The 20,074-nt window shown below is 47.9% G+C and overlaps 1 protein-coding gene across 1 annotated transcript in view; it reads left to right on the top strand.

Moving 5' to 3' along the window:
- nkd1 (NKD inhibitor of WNT signaling pathway 1) overlaps positions 1–13,683 on the top strand; it is a 55,765-nt gene extending 42,082 nt beyond the window's left edge. Inside the window, exons 5-10 of the mRNA XM_056279142.1 lie at positions 4,287–4,390; positions 5,966–6,061; positions 9,946–10,093; positions 11,239–11,320; positions 12,188–12,315; positions 13,007–13,683. Coding sequence (XP_056135117.1) covers positions 4,287–4,390; positions 5,966–6,061; positions 9,946–10,093; positions 11,239–11,320; positions 12,188–12,315; positions 13,007–13,539 — 1,091 coding nt within the window. The 3' untranslated portion in view covers positions 13,540–13,683. The remainder of the gene's footprint in view (positions 1–4,286; positions 4,391–5,965; positions 6,062–9,945; positions 10,094–11,238; positions 11,321–12,187; positions 12,316–13,006) is intronic.
- Positions 13,684–20,074: the final 6,391 nt, after the last annotated feature.

Raw genomic sequence — 20,074 nt, forward strand, 5'->3', positions numbered from 1 at the left:
GTTGTGCTGCCATGACCTCCCTTTCAATGTTCCAGGTGACAGCCGCAGCCGCAACCACACAGGTAGAGGGAACGATGGTGTCAGGTTGGAGCTTGGGCTCAGACTCCTCCCCATGCACACGAGACAGAGCATCGGGCTTGGCATTCCTGGAGCCAGGTCTGTACGTCAAAGAAAAATTAAAACGACAAAAAAAGAGCGCCCACCTGGCTTGGCGCGCAGTGAGTCGCTTTGCTGACTGGATGTATTCCAGGTTCTTATGGTCAGTCCACACTATAAAAGGAAGCTCAGACCCCTCCAGAAAATGTCGCCATTCCTCCAGTGCCAATTTCACCGCCAGGAGCTCACAATTCCCCACATCATAGTTCCTTTCAGCTGGGGAGAGACGGCGAGACAGGAAGGCACAGGGGTGTGTCTTGCCATCCTCACTGGAGCGCTGAGAAAGGACCGCCCCCACCCCAATCTCAGAGGCGTCCACTTCTACAATGAACTGCTTGGTTTGGTCTGGCTGGATGAGGATAGGAGCTGTGGTGAAGCGGTACTTGAGAGCTTGGAAAGCTGCCTCTGCTACAGGGGTCCACAGGAACGGTCTGGAGGTGGAGGTAAGAGCGGTTAGTGGGGCCGCAACGCGGCTGTAGTTGCGGATGAACTGTCTGTAGAAGTTGGCAAACCCGAGGAACCTCTGAAGCTGCTTACGGCTGGTCGGGCTTGGCCACTCAAGAACCGCTCTGACCTTGGCGGGGTCCATTCTCACCTGCCCATCGGCCACGATGTAGCCCAGGAAAGTGACTGAAGGGGCATGGAATTCGCACTTCTCTGCTTTTACGAAAAGGCGGTTCTCCAGAAGCCGTTGAAGGACTTGGCGGACGTGCATGACATGCTCTGACAGGTCTCTGGAAAAAATCAGGATATCATCCAGGTAAACAAAAACGAAACGATCCAACATGTCACGTAGGACGTCATTGACCAGACTCTGGAAGACAGCTGGGGCATTAGTGAGACCAAACGGCATCACCAGATATTCAAAATGCCCCAGGGGGGTGTTGAAGGCAGTCTTCCATTCATCTCCGTCTCGAACCCGGACCAGGTGGTAAGCATTGCGGAGGTCTAGTTTAGTGAACACTGTGGCTCCCTGGAGAGAATCAAAAGCGGAAGTCATGAGGGGCAGAGGGTACTTATTCTTGACTGTGATGTTATTGAGGCCTCTATAGTCAATACAAGGCCGGAGGGTCTTGTCCTTCTTGGCCACAAAAAAGAACCCCACACCAAGGGGTAATGATGACGGGCGAATAAGACCAGCAGCCAAGGAGTCCTTGATGTACCTCTCCATGGACTCCCGCTCAGGCTTGGAGAGGCTATACAGGCGGCTGCTGGGGAGGGGAGCGCCCGGCAGCAGGTCAATAGCGCAATCATAGGGGCGATGAGGAGGCAGGGAGAGAGCTTGCTGCTTGTTGAACACGGCTTGGATGTCATGGTACTCTGGAGGCACCAGTGACAGGTCAGAGGTCTCAGAGCTTGACACCTTACAGGGGACAGACTGAGGCAGAGCAGACTGGAGGCATATGGCATGACAGACGGGACTCCAACTTGAAATTCTGGCCGATGACCAATCAATATGGGGACTATGCTTAACCAGCCAGGGATGACCAAGTATAATTGGAACAAAGGGAGAATTGATAACGAAAAAACTTAACTCCTCTTGATGGTTTCCCGACAACAGGAGGCGCACAGGCTCGGTCTTAGAGGTTATCCGGGCTAGGAGACGCCCATCCAGGGCATTAGCTTCAATAGGCTGGTCCAGACTCACAGTGGCAAGACCTAACTGCTTCACAACACTTGCATCCAAAAAGCTTTCATCAGCTCCAGAGTCAATTAAAGCCAAAAGTTTAGTGGACTGACCTTTAAAACTGATGGTAGCTTGCAACTGGGTATGTGGATGAGGAGACAGAGGGCAGACAGTTGGGCTCACGAGGATCCTCCCCCTCCCTCATGAGCCTGCTAGTTTGACGGAACAGTGAGGGCAGGAGGCGAGAAAGTGACCAGGCTGACCACAATACAAGCAGCTGTTCTCGGTGATGCGGCGTTGATGCTCCTCCGGGTTGAGCCGGAAGCGGCCGAGTTGCATCGGCTCCGAAGCTGGGGAAGAGTCACGCCTCGGGCTTTCTCAGAGGATGTCAGCCTCAGTCGAGCGAGCTCGGCCCCCAGAGTTTGGAGGTGTGGCCCATGGAAAGTTGTAGTGACCAGGAAAGCGGCGCGTCCTCTCTCTCCTCCGCTCCCGGAGATGGTTGTCCACACGAATGGCCAGGGTAACCAATTCCTCCAGGCTCGGGGTAGGAAACCAATTCGTCCTTTATGGATTCGCTTAGACCGTTGGAAAACCCGGCCTGGAGGGACTCGTTGTTCCATCCGCTCCCCGCTGATAGCGTACGGAACTCAACTGAGTAGTCGGCGACGCTGCGGGAACCCTGGCGGAGAGAGATCAGTCTTTTTGACGCATCCTTCCCCCGCACGGGATGATCAAAAACCTGGCGAAAAGCAGTGGTGAACTCAGCATAGGATGAGGAAGTGGATGCCCGCATCTCCCACATCGCTGTAGCCCAATCCAGAGCGTTTCCCCGGAGAAGACCCATGATGTAAGTGACTTTGGCTCCATCCGTGGAATATGACTGGGGCTGCTGGTTAAACACAATCTCACACTGCATCAAAAAAGGGCGACAAAGTCCAAAATCTCCATCATACTTATCGGGCGGGGCAACCCTTGGTTCCTTAGCCGAAGTTGATGGCGCTGGGGGTGGCGGAGCTGGAGGGGCGGATCCCGGGCTAGCGGAGGCACTAAGTTGGGTCTGGATTCCGGAGATCTTTGAGCTGAGCCCACGGAGTCAGCCATCACCTGTAGCACCTGGCTGTGCTGGCAGAGGACCGATTCCTGGTTGGCTACAGCCTGGCAGACCGTGGCCAGGTCTGTGGTGGAATGGTCTGCTGGGTCCATAGTGGCTGGAACGTACTGTCACGTATCAGGAAAGAACCCAAAAGCAGACGGGACAACCAGGTAAGGGAAGAATCCAGTCTTTATTGAAGTGACCGATCTCGGGGGTAGAGCAGGAGGTGGCTCTGTGGCAGGTAGGCAGGCAGGCAGAAGTCCATGAATGACGACGTTCCAGCGAAGACTGGTCCATAGTGGAGACCTTTTAAGGGTGAGGGCGATTGCCGGGGTGAAGGGGGGGGTCAGCAGGTGTCAGCTGGTGTAGCAGGTGTCAGCTGGCGTAGCAGGTGTCAGCTGGTGTAGCAGGTGTCAAGGGCGATCGCTTTGATGTCAAGGGCGAGAGGCTGTGACAAGAATGCTCTTAAGCATCTAGGGAAAGGCTGCTCAGCGGTCACTCTTTTGAGGAAAGTCCATGTTTCATGGAGATAAAACACATTCATACGTACTCCTATAAGGACACGGTCCACAGGCTGGGTTAGGAAGAGGTTAACATTTTGATAATGTGCAGCGTCAGCTACTGTTGAAGCCAGTAGCTACATAAACCTGCCACCTACTCTAAGCACCAAGCCAAGCTGCTTTGTGCAGCTTTCAAAAATAAAATTCACGTGGCGTCCGGGTAGCGTAGTGGTCTATTCTGTTGCCTACCAACACGGGGATCGCCGGTTTAAATCCCCGTGTTACCTCTGGCTTGGTCGGGCATCCCTACTGACACAATTGGCCGTGTCTGCAGGTGGGTATGTGTCCTGGTCACTGCATTAGCGCCTCTTCTGGTCGGTCAGGGCACCTGTTCAGGGGGGAGGGGGAACGGGGGGGGGGAATAGCGTGATCCTCTCACGCGCTACGTCCCCCTGGCGAAACTCCTCACTGTCCGGTGAAAAGAAGTGGCTGGCAACTCCACATGTATAGGAGGAGGCATGTGGTAGTCTGCAGCCCTCCCCGGATCAGCAGAGGGGGCGGAGCAGCGACTGGGACGGCTTGGAAGAGAGGGGTAATTGGCTGGGTGCAACTGGGGAGAAAAAGGGAGGGAAATAAAATAAGATAAAATTTACTTCAGCGATGGAATAAAAACAATGTATTAAATGTTCAAAGTTTAGTTGGAGCAGTCGCTCATCAGTTATTTCTGAACCAAGATCACGTCAGTGTGACACCTCACCTCCTAATTGCTACTTTCAGATTTGGAAGTAGGAGTTTATGAGGAGCTCTCGAAGGTGGCGTATCCTCAGGTTATGACTGCACATATCCTCATGCTCCCCCCTGTGTGTTTGTGCGTGCGTGTGTGTGTGTGTGTCTCTGTCTGTCGCTACAGTGGCTCTACCCCCGGAGAAGACAGACAGCTGCTGTGTGGGGGAGAAGATGCAGGAAAGGGACAGCCAATCCCCTGCAGGGCCCCAGAAACAGCTCCAGTTTGAGGTGAGCGTCAGCCCTGACTGCAATGTTTATTACCCTCTCCTCAGGATGAAACCGGTGCTAAATCAGGACACAAGCTCGCTCTCTCTCTCTCTCTCTCTCTCTCTCTCTCTCTCTCTCTCTCTCTCTCTCTCTCTCTCTCTCTCTCTCTCTCTCTCTCTCTCTGTCTCTCTCTCTCTCTCTCTCTCTCTCTCTCTCTCTCTCTCTCTCTCTCTCTCTCTCTCTCTCTCTCTCTCTCTCTCTCTCTCTCTCTCTCTCTCACGCACACCAATACCAACAGTCTCTTGTACACATGCTTACTCACACAGGTTACCTCAGACCTTCTGAGTCTCATGCATGCAGACACACTTGTATGTGGACATATTTACAATTTCTAACTGAGCAGACATCAGTTTTCCAAAGCAACTTGCATCATACCATAATCTAGTATATTAGCTGGCTTCACCACCCAAGTACATCAGAGTGCTGCATATGGACACGTGCGCGCGCGCACACACACACACACACACACACACACACACACACACACTGCCTATCATTACATGCAGTCAATAATCTGATTAAGGCTAATGGTCAAATTAAAGGGATTATTCAGTTAAGGGTATCTACATGAGTTTAAGTGATGCGATCTCTTGATTATCTGAGTTTACAAAGACAATTTAATTATGGACTGGAAGTTATGTCGCGTGCGAATCCACGTCCAACATTGTGTTTGTGTTTGAGACTTCTAAGAAAATGTCTCCGTTTCTGTTTTTTTGTTTGCCAGTCGAAAACTTTGGCATGTTATTCTCCTTCATTTTACTGAGCATAAACATCGGTTCAGTCTCGCTGCAGAAATGTGCCCGTTCACTGCCATTCAGAATGAAGAGCAGGCACACACCTTTGTTGCTGATGTGCTGGCTAACAGGCTCAGTGTCGAAAGAAAAGAAGTGGAAGCCACATTTTATCCTGAAGAAGGCAACTAAGTTTGCCGAAATGATGACTACTAAATATTTGCGTCGGAGTTACAAGTTTGTGGTCTCCTTGCTCGCCCATTGCTTGCTCATCGTTTCTGGATGCCGGTAGCGGGTCTTGGTGCATGCGCACCACCAGGCCTCCAAAAGGACTCCGGTTAAGGTCTATGTTTGTGTTAATTTAGATTTTAGTTTGATTTAAAGCGTTTACATGGCATTTGCAATAATCAAATGATTGCCTTAATCTTATTAAAATCAACACTGACTGAGAAGAAAACACACACATACTAATGCAGACACACCAACACTCTCTTGTACACATGCTCACTCACACAGGTCAACACTCATGCTGATTATCACACATGCAGACACTCTCGTATGTGGCCATATTTACATTTTCTAATAGAGTTGAAAGTTTTCCAAAGCAACTTGCATAGAACGGGCAGTGCTCGGGCTCATAGCATATTCGTTAGCTTCACCACCCGAGTACATCAGAGTGCTGCATATGGACACACACACACACACACACACACACACACACACACACACACACACACACACACACAAGGATAGGCTCACTCATAAACAATTGCCCAGTTGTGACAGCGGTGCTGTGCGGTTTCAGGAGTTGGAGTGTGCCGTGTCCGTGGAGGAGGACAACAGACAGGAGTGGACCTTCACCCTGTATGACTTTGACAACAACGGCAAAGTTACCAGAGAGGTAAGAATCTCTTTGTTGAATCACAAGAAGAAGAACCAAATCGACAATATACAAAGACACAGGTAGCAAGCTTGCCAGGCAGACATAGATGTAGATCACTGACAGCCAGACAGACTGAAAGAGTTGTGAACCCGTACATTTTAAAAATGCCAATCCCCGGGCCATCCGGGTAGTGTAGCGGTCTATTCCGTTGCCTACCAACACGGGGTTCGCCGGTTCGAATCCCCATGTTATTCCGGCTTGGTCGGACGTCCCTACAGACACAATTGGCCGTGTCTGTGGGTGGGAAGCCGGATGTGGGTATGTGTCCTGGTCGCTGCACTGGCGCCACCTCTGGTTGGTCGGGGGTGCCTGTTTAGGGGGAGGGGGAACTGTGGGGGAATAGTGTGATCCTCCCACGTGCTACGTCCCCCTGGCGAAACTCCTCACTGTCAGGTGAAAAGAAGCAGCTGGCAACTCCTCATGTATCGGAGGAGGCATGTGGTAGTCTGCCGCCCTCCCCGGCTCGACAGAGGGGGTGGAGCAGCGACCAGGATGGCTCGGAAGAGTGATGTAATTGGACGGGTACAATTGGGGGGAAATAGGGAGGGGGAAAAAATGCCAATCCAACTCTAGCCTCTGTACAACAGGTGCCAACACAGCCGCAACAAACCCCTTCTGAACCAGCGGCCTCCCTGTTGTGGGCCAGCGTCCTACATGTTAGCTCCTGCACCCCATCGTCTGCTTATCCTTTTATATATTACCACTGAAATCTCAAAGAGGCTATAAGTCATACGAATTTCTCTCACAGTCACTCGGCGCCAAACCGAACCCGGCAGCATCCGTGCATTTCCTCTCCTCCCTCGTCTCTTACATACCTAGTGGCTCGTGTCTGCCTGGTAGAGATCTGAGAGCGCAGCCAGAGAAGCCCATATTTTTTGAGTCACTTAAAAAGGTGCAAAGAGACTGGAGATGTCCTCTGTGTGGTTGGCGGCGCAGTGTTTTTGGCATTGCCTGTGGAGACGGCAGACAGTGCCTTGGAGGAGGAAGAAGAAGAAAAAAAAGCTTTCTGAATTCCTGTATGTGTAAAAAAAAAAAGAGAGAGCGAAGGAAACCAAAAATGACAGGGGAGGCTTTTTTTACAGTGCATCTGTGTCTGAAAACAGTCTGAGACCGTTCCCTGAAGAAGTCATAATAGTGCTTTATGTTGCAAGTCAGAATTGTATAGCGGTGAGTGGTAGTCATGCTGTTGGAGTTTTTCTGTGGAGTAAAAAAAGGATGAGGGAGCACCTTATAGGCTTAAAAACAAGGCACAAGGATTTCACAACACTTTTTTTAGGTTTGCAGTAACTTGGCTGTGGTAGTTATAGGAGCACTTGTGGCACATTTAGACCCCGAGGGAAAGCCAGTAAACTTAAGGGCTCTATTTATGTCAATTAAATTCAGTTTAATTCTTTAAAAGTTTAATTATATTAAATTCAATTAAATTAAAATTCTTCCAGTTCAATTCGTTTGAGTTAAATTCAATTTGTAGTGCGTAATAAATAATAAAAAGCATGGAACATCATCCCAGCATATGCCATAGAGCCACACATCAAATAAGACGAGAGTGTCAGAAAGCTCAATGCGCCCCCCAAAATACCCATCAGAAATAAGTTCTTTAACAGGCACAAGATGCTGTGCTATTTCACATTCAAATTAAGCAGTCTGAATTGCAGCAGGGATGCATAACTCGTTGGTCTATTGATATGAACATTGGTTTTGTTCTAGTCGCTCTTGCAAGGCTTTATCAGCAGTGCTGATTTCAACTCCAGCTGTTGTGCACACATGTCGAGGTGGCTCTGACGGAGCCTTGCTTTAGTTCGATTTTTTTGTGTTTTTGCATTTTTTTTTACCCGCCCCCCCCCCCCCCATTTTTTCCCCAATTGTCAGTTGAACCTGTCCAATGGAGCAGCGTCCGAGTGATGTCACAGCATTGCTGTCACTATGGACACGTCACAGGAATTCAGAAATGCGGAACACGTTAAGACAGTACACAAGTCTCGGCGTTTTCGGTTTTTATTTTTCAAAGCCATCCAGCGTGCCGAATGTCGCCACAAGAGGACACTGTTACATAACCTCACATGAACAGGAACAACTTTTGGATTCGTGGAAACATAAAATCTGGGTGAAAATCAGTTTAAAATCTGGGTAGTTTTTGGTGAAAATCGGTAAAAACCGAAAACGCCGAGCCTTGACAGTACAGCATGGCCGTGTTTACAACACCAACTTGCGTATATGCTGCCATATATCCGATAATATTAAATTATGCAAAAAAACGAAGAAAATTACAACAAACTGCTTGCCTCTTTCTACTGAAGTCTGGTTTATCCCATGTCTGACTTCCGTGTGCTGCGAAGCTGCCGCTTCCGCTCGGGAAGGGCTAAAAATAGCTCATGGATGCTGCCCCATTACCCCACTCTTCCGAGCCGTCCCTGTCCCTGCTCCACCCCCTCTGCCGATCCGGGGAGGGCTGCAGACCACCACATGCCTCCTCCGATACATGTGGAGTCGGCAGCCGCTTCTTTTCACCTGACAGTGAGGAGTTTCGCCAGGGCGACGTAGTGCGTGGGAGGATCACGCTATCCCCCCCCCCCCCACACCAGTTCCCCTCCCCCCCTGAACCAGTGCCCTGACCGACCAGAGGAGGCGCTAGTGCAGCGACTAGGACGCATACCCACATCTGGCTTCCCACCCGCAGACACGGCCAATTGTGTCTGTAGGGATGTCCAACCAAGCCGCAGGTAACACGGGGATTCGAACCGGCGATCCCTGTGTTGGTAGGCAATGGAATAGACAGCTACGCTACCCGGGCGAGTTCTGAATCTTAAACCTTTGTTAATGTCTCTGTCTGTCTGTATCAGTCTACATCTCTATCTCTGCCTCTCTGTTCCCTCCTTCTCCACAATATTCATCACCCCGAGGTCTCTCCCACGGCCTGTAGCTACATGGATGAATTACTGAATTGTGTGTCTGTGCTCATGTATGTATGAGGGTGTGTGTGTGCAAGTGCTAATGTTTGTGTGTATACATGTAAGTGTATGTCTGTGCACATGCACTTGCACACACATACAGTATATATGTGTATGTGTTCTTTTTAAACAGGTTTTTATATATGTATAAATATGTGATGCATGTGTGTGTGTCTGTGTGCCTGCACTGTGTGTGTGTTTTTGTGTCAGTGTACCTGTTTGCTAGATTGTGAGCTATTACCCGACATGAAGAAATTAGTAAAACGTTGAGCAGAACAGCGGCGGAACAAGCCTGACACAAGGCCTGACATCTCCGTCAGCCCCCTCCGCTACCGTCAGATGGTTTCCTTTCATTTTATTTTTTTCCCCCAAACTTCTTTTCATGAATGTCTGACTGCACTTTACACCCTGTCTGTTCAGTTGACTCAGAACACTGAACTAAAACAACTGATATCAGGGAGCTTCTCCGCTCACTGTTGTCTGCATGACTTTGTTATAATCGCAGCCGGTGTGGCGTATGATTTCGGTGTTGATCTGCGATCCGACTGGTAAAATAAAAAAGAAAGGAGGAAAAACAGGGAAATGTTTCTTTTGCACACAGCTGTAGAAGTCTGAATAGCTTCATATTCTGTAGGCCATATACAATGTTTATGGCACATGTAGTCTACCTTGCAGAGAGGCGTGCGGTGTCTCCTCGCACTGTGTGTTTTCCTTGTGCTATATTTGTCAGTGTGTCTAAAGAAACTCGGCGGTTTCATTGCAGTTCTGCACCAACAGAGGTAAACTTCTGCATCCTGTGTTGTACTGGAAATGGTGGTGGATGTGTTTCTCCCCAGAAATGATCCAAGTCGTGTGTCTAAAACAATATTCTATTCTCTCACTTCTCCATCCCAGGATATCACCAGCCTCCTCCACACCATCTACGAAGTGGTGGATGCCTCCGTGAACCATTCTCCCAGCAGCAGTAAAACACTGCGGGTCAAACTCTCGGTGGCTCCCGACTCCAGCCAGCGGTGGAGGAGCTGCACGCAGGGTGCAGCAGGTAAAAGCCGGCAGAACGGGCTGAAACGAGAGCGGGGCAGGGCGTGGTAGGGGCAGGCTCAGTGGCAGTCTTTCAAAGGCTTTGACTGAGGCTGTGTGTGTATGTGTGTGTGTGTGTGTGTGTGTGGTGCTGGAGAGGAAAAGACTGAGGCGCTGAGCCTTCTCCCCCCATGTCGGCATCTGTCATCTCATCCGGAGATGTGTTTGTTGTCACAGAGAAAGACTTCTGCTTTGGGACTGTCAGAGCTTTCTTCCTCGTCGTCTCGCCGCCGCTCCATCTCTGCTGCTCAATGGGGTTCATTTTTAATGATGGGGGGAGTGACAGAGCCAAGAGAGTGTCCCCCTCCCCCCCTCACCCCGCCCCCAGTACCTTCAAATACACTGAAAGAAACCTTAAGAGATGTACTGAGTCCTTTTGATAACCACAGCCACTTTTCTTTTCTACAAAGTTCCTTCCCCCCCCCCCACTCTTCTACCCCCCACCCCCCTCCATCAACCCTTTCGCTCAGAGCTGTCGGGAAAATATAGCTAGATCCAACTTAACTTTTCTCACTGATGACTTGGTGAACAAGTATAGAGGGAAAAATATCTCCCAAAAAAAAAAAAAATCTATATTCCTGTGTGTTTACGTCCTGTTGTTTCGGCTATTTATAGCCGTCAAGCGGTTCAAACAGAGCTAGCCTTTAAAATATCGCCAGCTGCCTTCATGCTAATTTCAAACCGCATCAGATCTTGCAGTCTTAATAAACTATTTTCGATGTGCGCATGTTTTTTTTTAATATATATATAATCCCATGCCTTATAAGAGACCTGGAGATGAAAATAGAATAAACGAAGCCTTGTTTTTTCTGTGCCTCTATAGATCTTCAAAGTAAAAACCCCAGAACAAAGGTTGCTTTCTTGTTTCTTGCCACGGTCTTTGATAATGGCCCTTTCTCTCTCTTTCTCTTTCTTTCTCTTTCTTTCTCTTTCTTTCTCTTTCTTTCTCTCTCTCTCTCACTCTCTCTCTCTCTCTCTCTCTCTCTCTCTCTCTCTCTCTCTCTCTCTCTCTCTCTCTCTCTCTCTCTCTCTCTCTCTCTCTCTTTCTCTCTCTCTCTCTCTCTCTCTCTCTCTCTCTCTCTCTCTCTCTCTCACACACATACACAGACATGTCCCACCCCAAACAGAAAAATGACAAGTGCATAGAAGACCCCAAGAGTGCAGAGAAGAAGTCCCGAGCTCTCCTAAGGTAAGCCCACAGCCAGTCAGGTCACCTCATCTTTAAACCGTTTTTAATCAGCCGCACTTGCAGAACATTACATCACCAGCAATGATAGATATTCATTTGAAGCTGCTGCGAGGAGTGTTTCACTGATTATTCATTTTTCCAAATATAATTCTGATGTCTCTGTATGACCAACATAAGCAAAGGGGAACCATCGGCGAGAAGATTAGACATTTCTATACAAATGCTTGTCTCTGGGTCAGATTCCCCCTGAAATCTGACAAAATGATTTATGGCACAATGATGGGATACATAGCCACAATTGCAAACACCTGTTTCCCCAGAACACCACTAGATCTTATCCTCAAAACCAGTGCACCAGCTATCAGAGGGTGAATGACGATATTTGTGACAAGAGGCGAAGCTTATGTGAAATGTGAATTGTCCACAGTGGTGTGCAAAACCAACAAAAATCTAAAACTTGTGGCAGCTTTAACTTGGTATACTGAGGAAGAACCCACTCTGAGTTAGAGCAGTGGTTTTGGGGAAGAGTTGCAGTTACTGAGAGGGTCATACATACTCCCTAATGCTATCACTCTTCTGTGCTTCATTTTGTGCTTTAGTCAAGAGCACCTCAGAGGCAACTATCAAATGTGGGAAAGCATGACCTGCTCGTTTTCCCTTTCCAGGTCTTTCCCACTGGTGAATTTTGATCCGCAGAACATCCGTTCCAAAAGCTCGCCTCTCTAACCATTCGTTTCCCATAGCTGCCCCATAATAAAGATCAATTATTTGCACCCGTCACCCCCCACCATACTCTGCTATACCAAACCTCACTGTACACCGAAGTCCCAGTTGCCTCCTAATGAGAAGCGCCGCTTGTGCCCACAGGCGCCACCACAGTGACCACCACACCCAGCCAGGCTGCCAGCGCCACTGTGTGGACGAGAACCTGGAGCGTAGGAACCACTACTTGGACCTGGCAGGCATTGAGAACTACACCTCCCGCTTCGGAAGTGGTGAGTGGTCTGGGGCCAGGGGTGGAGGGAAGGAGGAGGGGAGTAGAAGGAGGGAAGAAGACAGAGAAAGGGTGAGTCCATGGCCCTTTGAAGCTGCCTCCAGAGGCCCTCATTACTGTGGCACCTGCTCGGAGCCATTAGGTAGACTACCAGCCCACTCCAAGCCTGGCCAGTACAAACATCTGGGTCTGGGTAGACACAATAGATCAAGTGTTCAAGACTAAACCCCATCAACAGCACGGGCTGTTTTGAAGTGAATTATTAGGGCTAATAAGCGGTTGCCTTGATCTGATGGAGTGATGACATTGTGATTATTTTAATGTGGCCCCTGTTAATATAATGTTAACAGAAATCTACTCGGTGTCTTGTTGTGCCAGGGCTGTCCACATAGGGAAAGGACCCGAAAGTGAAGCTGCCAACAGAGTAATGGAGCTTTTCAGCAGAGTGTAGCCGGCGTAGGAACTTAAAACATAATGGGTTATTTTCTTTTCTGGGTTATTTGTTTTGCTGGGCTGCTATCAGACTTCTGCCTTTTGACTGCCTGTATAGTTAATGTTGACCTTGCCCACACCAGCTATGTCATTCTGAACGCTCTTGCATATTATTATTTGCTGTTTGCAGTTTTGATTGCTGCTGCTTTCTTTTTACTCTCTGACCTGTTGAATAGTTAAAAGATCTTTCTTCACCGCAGCCCCCACCACGGAGCCAACGAAAGCAGAGCCTCAGACCAGGTCATCCAACCAGACCCGTTCTCGCTCCCACGAGCCAGAGAACGGACAATCCTATCACCACCACCGCCGCTCACATACAGTTGTGGAGACCATCGCGCCGGACAGCCTGTGCCCTGCCCGGCCGCGGGGTCAAGACTCAGGGAAACATGCGCTCCGTTCCCCGAAGACCCATAGCCACACGCCCCCCATGCAGAACAGCGGCAGGGTGATGAGGAACCGAGGTGTGCCGCCTCCGCCGGCCCTGCCCAGCCAGACCCCTCCTCACCAATCCGCAGCCCCCTACCGCAAACACAAACAGCGCTCCAAGGAAAACCAGGGTTACCGGGCACTCAGCTCCCTGGTGACTCCGGGGCCCGTGATGGAGAAGGAACAGGTAAGGGACCTGCCCAGCGTGCTGCTGTACGAGGGCGGGCTGGCCCAAGTGGTGCAGCGGCATGAGCACCACCACCATCATGAACACCACCACCACTACCACCACTTTTACCAGTCCTGAACCCTTCGCCTGGCTCGGTCCACCACGGAACTCCCGCGGCCCCACCGGCAAACACTGACTTCGGCAGGGTTTGGCCCCAAGACCACAACTGCTCAATATCAGACCCAGCCAGGACTGTAGCCATGTGCTTGGCTTTTTAGCCACGGGAGCTGTCACTGTGGGGGGTGGGGGGCATGGAGGGTAGGATGATAGGGGGGGTGCAGCTCAGTGCTGAGCTGCGGGAACCAGTGTTATCCAGAAGTGGTCCAGATATCCAAGGGTTAGGGTGGGCGGAAGGACTGTTTCTCAGTGCCGCAGTCTTGCCAGGACTGAGGATCACAGCTGTGGCTGAAGAGGGTAGGCCAATGGGAACAGCTGAAATGTCCTTTTAAGACAGTTGCACACCGGTGGTTCCTCTGCCCTGGCCAGCTGTCCTACATGATGAACTCTATGGCTCCAAACCAGCACCACTACTCTTCCACACCACTTAGCTTAAAGGTTTGTAAAGGAGGACAGACTAGAGGCAGAAAGACTGTGATGTATAGATTTAAATTTATATGAAGGAATATTGTGGGAGGGAGTGGGGGGGGGCAATGTGTCTTGAGTATGCGTTAAGGTATGACTGCTTGTGTGTATAAATAATTTACTGTAAAGTACGTGTGTGCATTTGTGCACGTGCGCACATTTGGGATACACGTGTGTGATTATGTGCACACGTGTGAGTGGCGTGTATGTATAAGGGATGTGTGAGTGTCATGATACCTGTGTCACGATTGAGAACCACTTGAAGGCGGTCCTGGGTGCGGTAGTATTTAAAGCAGAATGTCAGGGCACGTATTGGAGATGAAATTGAAGACTTGGACTCGCACGCGCAATACCCTAAAAGCAAAAATGGAAAGGAACAACGTTGGACGTTTTATAAGCAAGACTAGAAATCCCGAATCAGCTGCTACCTCTAATTTTGTTATAATTATCGGTATTACGACGACTTCGTGTTCAGATGTCATTTCAGATCAGTTCAGCGTCTTGAAAAAAGCATCATGCCACAATCTGCAGTACTTTGGTGTTGAAAAAAAAGCTCAGTTTAACCATCATTGTATGTACATATGGTATATATTGTTGTTATAAACTTTATAAGCTTTATTGATAATGCGATATAATTGTATTCATAATCTAAAGCCTTGTGTTTTGTTTTGTTTTTTGTGGCTTCTTGGGTGGGGAGGTTGGGGGAGTCCTCATACCAAATCAGAAGGAGTTTCATCATTGTGACCAGATTCTGTATAGCCTGAACAACATCTCGTAGTGCTTGCCGTCTCCTTCTCTGAAACAATAGCTAACCACTGTACACATAATTCGAACAAGTCTGCTTCTGTTCATCATGGTGGAACAAGGTGTGAGTGAAATTCCTGCTGGTAAAATCATTAAATCAGCATTGAATCAAAACTTGGTCTCGCTACATGTAGATTCTCCACAGAGCTCTGAGGCTTGGCTGACCCGACCTGGTGCACTTGCAGACTGTCAACACTAAAAAATACACACACACACACACACACACAAACACATATATATATATATATATATATATATATATATATATATATATATATATATATATATATACACACACACACACTACAGTGTTTTGGGAAACATTGCAACACATTGCTTAAAATAAATACTTAAAGTGAGCATGGATCTTATTTAATAAAGTTATTGATGTAGGGCGTCATAAGCACATTTTCTGCACTGCATTAAAGCTCCATGTGATAACTTATTTATGGTAAAATGTTTTGGGGGGTTTTCCTGAAAATTTTCCCCCCTTTTTCTCCCCAGACGTACCCGGCCAATTACCCCACTCTTTTTATGGTGAAATTTTAACATTTAATTGATATTAATGTGAAAAGCGGGATGTTTGAGATGCAACGACACATTCAGCTTAACTTGAGACCTTTCGCTATTGCCCATTCCAGTTGCTTGTGTACTGGTAAGTACATTGGCAGGAAATGTTGGTGTTGCATGTCCAACAGGAAATAATGTCTTTTAAGTAGCATCCCAGTCACCATAGGAGACACCGGAGTCCTGGTGGAGGCTAATGCTAATTGTCTGGTAATTTCACATGTCAAATTCTTTCATCTCCTTTTGTTAAAATAGTTCATACAGAATGTAAATTATTTAAAGAAAATTATTACCATGCCGCTCATTTGTATTGATCCATCATGCACGCTTGTGTGTTGTCTGACATCATCACAAGAGCATCTGCAGTATGAGTGCAGGTATGAACGCTGACCTGGTTGCCGCTATAGCAGCAAGTTGTCACATGGACTTAAAAGGTTCGTTTTGAATATACATCAAATGACTGACATACAGATAACATGTAGGTATGATACAAATCATCCCTAGTTGTTTTTTTTTGGGGGGGGTTGTACATGCATATAGGCCCTTAATTAAGACATACAATCCAGGGTGTCTCCCCACCTGCCGCCCAATGACTGCTGGGATAGGCTCCAGCATCCCCGCGACCCTGAGTAAGGATAAGCGGTTTGGATAATGAATGAATGAATGAATGAATTACTATATGATATATAATTATTATAATTATATTGCAATTATCACACCTCAAATATTTTGTGTGTTGTGAACCCGTTCATTTACCAGGTTTTACACAATTGTATATCTTTACAGCATTTCCACCCCAAAAATGGACGTAAAGCTGCCATTCTCTGCCAGTCTCTGCAACAAGGGTGCAGTATGTCGAGCTAAAAATGTCACAAAAATGTCTGCAATACAACCAAATATGGTCAGTGCCATGATATATATATATATACACACACACACAAACACATCAGTATTGAGTTTATTCATATTCTTGCTCTTGGGACTGAGCAAGTACCATAGTTAAAAGTCGGCTTTTTTTTCCTGTCCAGGAAATTTGAACCAGTAAACCATTCTAGTTCTGGTCACAAGCCCCAGAGCTCTAATACAGCTCTCTTGTCCAGCCCTTGGCGTAGCCGAAACCACTTGACAGCTCTCTCCATCCCCGTAGCATCCTCCCGTCCCCCAGCTGTCAGCAGGTCTTTCACCATGCTGCCATTTGTTCTCGAGCTCTCAGCCAACGAGGCTGTGTTTGTGACGTGGCAATGCGAAGGCCCTTTCAGCTGTCTCATTCCTCTGGCACTGGATAACACTGGGTTCGGCCTATGGTCTTCACTAGACCCATAACTCACCGCTGCTGCTGCCCTCTTGTCAGGGCGAGCTGCACGGTTAGCTTGCCGCTGCCAGCCGTGACGCCCCATGAACACCACCACACGCAACAGCAGACAGTATGTTGGAATCTGGAGCCCTTCAACCCTTCAGTCTAACAGATGTTCACAAAATTCAGTATCGTTTCCAAAGTCTGTTGTTACTGAAGTTAAACGGACAGCTGCAGGTGTGAGAGGGCATAAAACGCAGATGTGGGCTCAGAACTCAAGACTCTCCAGGTGTGCTGGACCAAATCCTTTCAACCCATTTTTCCTGTGAGGGGCTTTGCTGAGCACATGTGTTGTTTTGGAGCGCTGCCCTGCTACACGTCGCACAGTTAAACGTATTTTACTACAATCCCAATCTTCCAGTGCAACCACACTCTACTGCTGTCTACCGAGGAGGGGCTCCGCTGGAGGAATTGGGGTTTAATAATGTCCTGCACAAGGGCACTCCAACCATGCAGAAGTGGCCGGAGTTTTTCCACTTTAAAAGCATGTGAGAGATGGACCCCCGAGCCAACCCTATCAGCAGGCTGGCCCCCTTTCTGTTCAAACCCATCCACAGCAAGCCATTTGTGTGTGTGTTTGCATACATGTATGTGTGTGTGAGTGTGTGTGTTTTGAAAGACCTGGAAGACCATATACACCAGGTCTGCCCTCAACCCCTGTGGTGTCATCTCACAGCTGCATCAGCAGATGCACCACTAAGACAGGACGTCCCATGGGACTCTTTCAAATGGCATCCCGTCCCCAGGGGGATCACAGCTGCACCCCACACACCAACATCTCCCCCCCGCCTCACACTGCTTGAACATGGCGCCAGGCCCACGCCGCTGACCCCATCACCGCATGACAACTCTTTTGTTAGTGAAACCACCCCGACCACCCTGCATAATGAGTTGATGCCAGCGCCCCGATTCTCCCCCCCCCCCCCTGTCAGAACAGTGGAAACGGCCCTCTAGTTTTATTGATGACGGGGTCAAGGCAGCATGGCACCCGTCCTTCAGGGTGGTCGTTTTTTATTTTTTTATTTTATGAGCAGTGATTCTTAACGTGCCAAGGCAAGGTTTGCTGAGCATGTGTGCTCTTCTTCCTAAAATGTTTCACATTCGCAAGATCGTACCCCCCTACTCACACACACACACACACACACACACACACACACACACACACCAAACCCCAGTGCAACCACATTATTATACTGGTAGCCCCGAGTGGTCTTGCTATGAGGATGAATGGCTTTTTTTTCTATTTCAAGTCTACGTTGATGGTACTTGCTGCCAGATGAGCATTTCTCCACCGCGGGTTTGAAACGGCAACTTTCATCATCACAATTTTTTTGTGTTAATAAAGCAGCCAACAAAACAAAACACAATGAAGCGGCTTTTGAAAACAACACTCAATACCGGGGGGTAGAAATGAAGTTTTCAAAGCGCAGCATGTCGCTTTCGAAGCCAGGACATAAACCTGAGCCAGAACATAAGCTTGAGTCAGTCACATATCATTTCCTCCATAAAAACTATCACACCGCCGGTCAAGGGCCCAAACGAGCTACTGCCCTTCAAAACAAACCAGAATTTAGTTTTATTTTGCGACACCGCTCAAGGGCAGGAGTCACCTTTATTCTTTCTATTTTTCACCCCAAATGGTCAGTCTATCCCGTAGCTGCTCAACCCAGGCTGGTCTCACAGTGTGGTGATCAGTGTGACAAAAATGTTCTCACTCGCCAAGTTAACGGGCCGCTTCGTTTGTGCGATTCATCACATGCGGCTGTCCCTTACGCTGCGCCCTATCCCTTCCTGTTGGGTGTTATTTTCAGTATTCAGACTCGAGGCATATTTCAGTGTGTATTCCACCGCCAAGTTGTCATGTAATCCACTTATTTCCTCTCCTTTTGTTTTAACATGATGTATATAGTGTATGGACTGCAGATTCTACCAAGATACAGCTTCTACCAGTGTCATGTGGATGGAGTGTAAGGCTGATGTAAAGCTTATTTATCCTCATTGAATGACTGTCAAGCTATTTCACTTCCTGTCAGCTAGCTCTCAAGTATTCTCGGTGCCAATCTCAAGCTAGCAGGGGAAAATAATACTATCTCTCTATCACTATCTGTCTGTCTCCAGTTTCTGCTCTTTCTCTCCCTCTCTCACACACACACACAAAAGAGTTTGGTGCTTGTTGTAAATGAAACTTGTCTGGCACTAGCTGGTTTTTCCGTAGCAGAGCTGCCTGCTTCGTTGTTTCCCTCCCCTCTGGTGTTTTTTCACGACTTTGTTTAGTTTCTATAGATGGTATTTGATTAATTGCTCTATTTATTTGATAGCAAAACTGTGCCAAGGGATAATGCCCTTTAATTAAAGTATGAATCTGTTCCTTAAAATCGGCCTGATGCGTGTATTTCTTTCAGGTATTATACAAAGTGTATGGGCATTATCATGTTTTTTGTGGTTCAAATATGTGCGCTCATGTTTTAATTATTGTTACTGTTAATAATTGTTAACTTATCACAGTATTTGTCAAAACTATTTCAATTTTCAATTAGCTCAGCAATATGTAAACATCACTTGATGGCAACCCACATTTTACAAAACAGAAATTTTGGGGGGGGGGTGCTCAGATGGCGAAGTGTGTGTGTGTGTGTGTGTGTGTGTGTATGTGTGTCGGGGGTGTGTGTAATGGGGAACATAACACACATGTTCCACGAGACAACCTGCAGGTAGTGGGTTAAAAGTCAAATTTTATTTATATTGTACATTTCAAACAATATACGCTCATTATGCTTCACACAACAAATATGAACAAGAATCAAATAAAACATGAATGCATATAATTGCATAAGTTATCCCCTGCCCACCCACCAACATAAACATACCCACTCACACATACCCAAAGAGAATCTGGTGTCTGTGGCGAAATTCCCATGCTGCATTCCTGCACTGGCACACAGGAAGTGATGTGTAGTGATGCATTTTATCTCAACCAGCAATAATTACTTGTTTTTACCAGCAATAATTGCTTTGCCGGAGCTGAATTTCCATGTGCCGAAAGTGTTTGCATGCCTCTGATTGACTTCTCTTCAAGCCCCGAAGCTGTAACGTGTTCCGTTGCCTTCATGCGCCAAATGTGCGTGCGCAGGCTGTGAGGCAGAAGGGGGCCACGGGTCTTGTGTTTGTAAACATTACTACGTTCATTTCGAAGAGATCGTCACGGAGAAATGTATTTAAAACGAAACGAAATGCTTCACAGTTGTTGCGCTGTCGGTTGTACAAACCGTAAAGATGGTAAAAACAAGCCTCTGTATTTTTATCGCA

This window comes from Lampris incognitus, chromosome 4, assembly GCF_029633865.1.
Source record: "Lampris incognitus isolate fLamInc1 chromosome 4, fLamInc1.hap2, whole genome shotgun sequence".
NCBI classification, from domain to species: domain Eukaryota; kingdom Metazoa; phylum Chordata; class Actinopteri; order Lampriformes; family Lampridae; genus Lampris; species Lampris incognitus.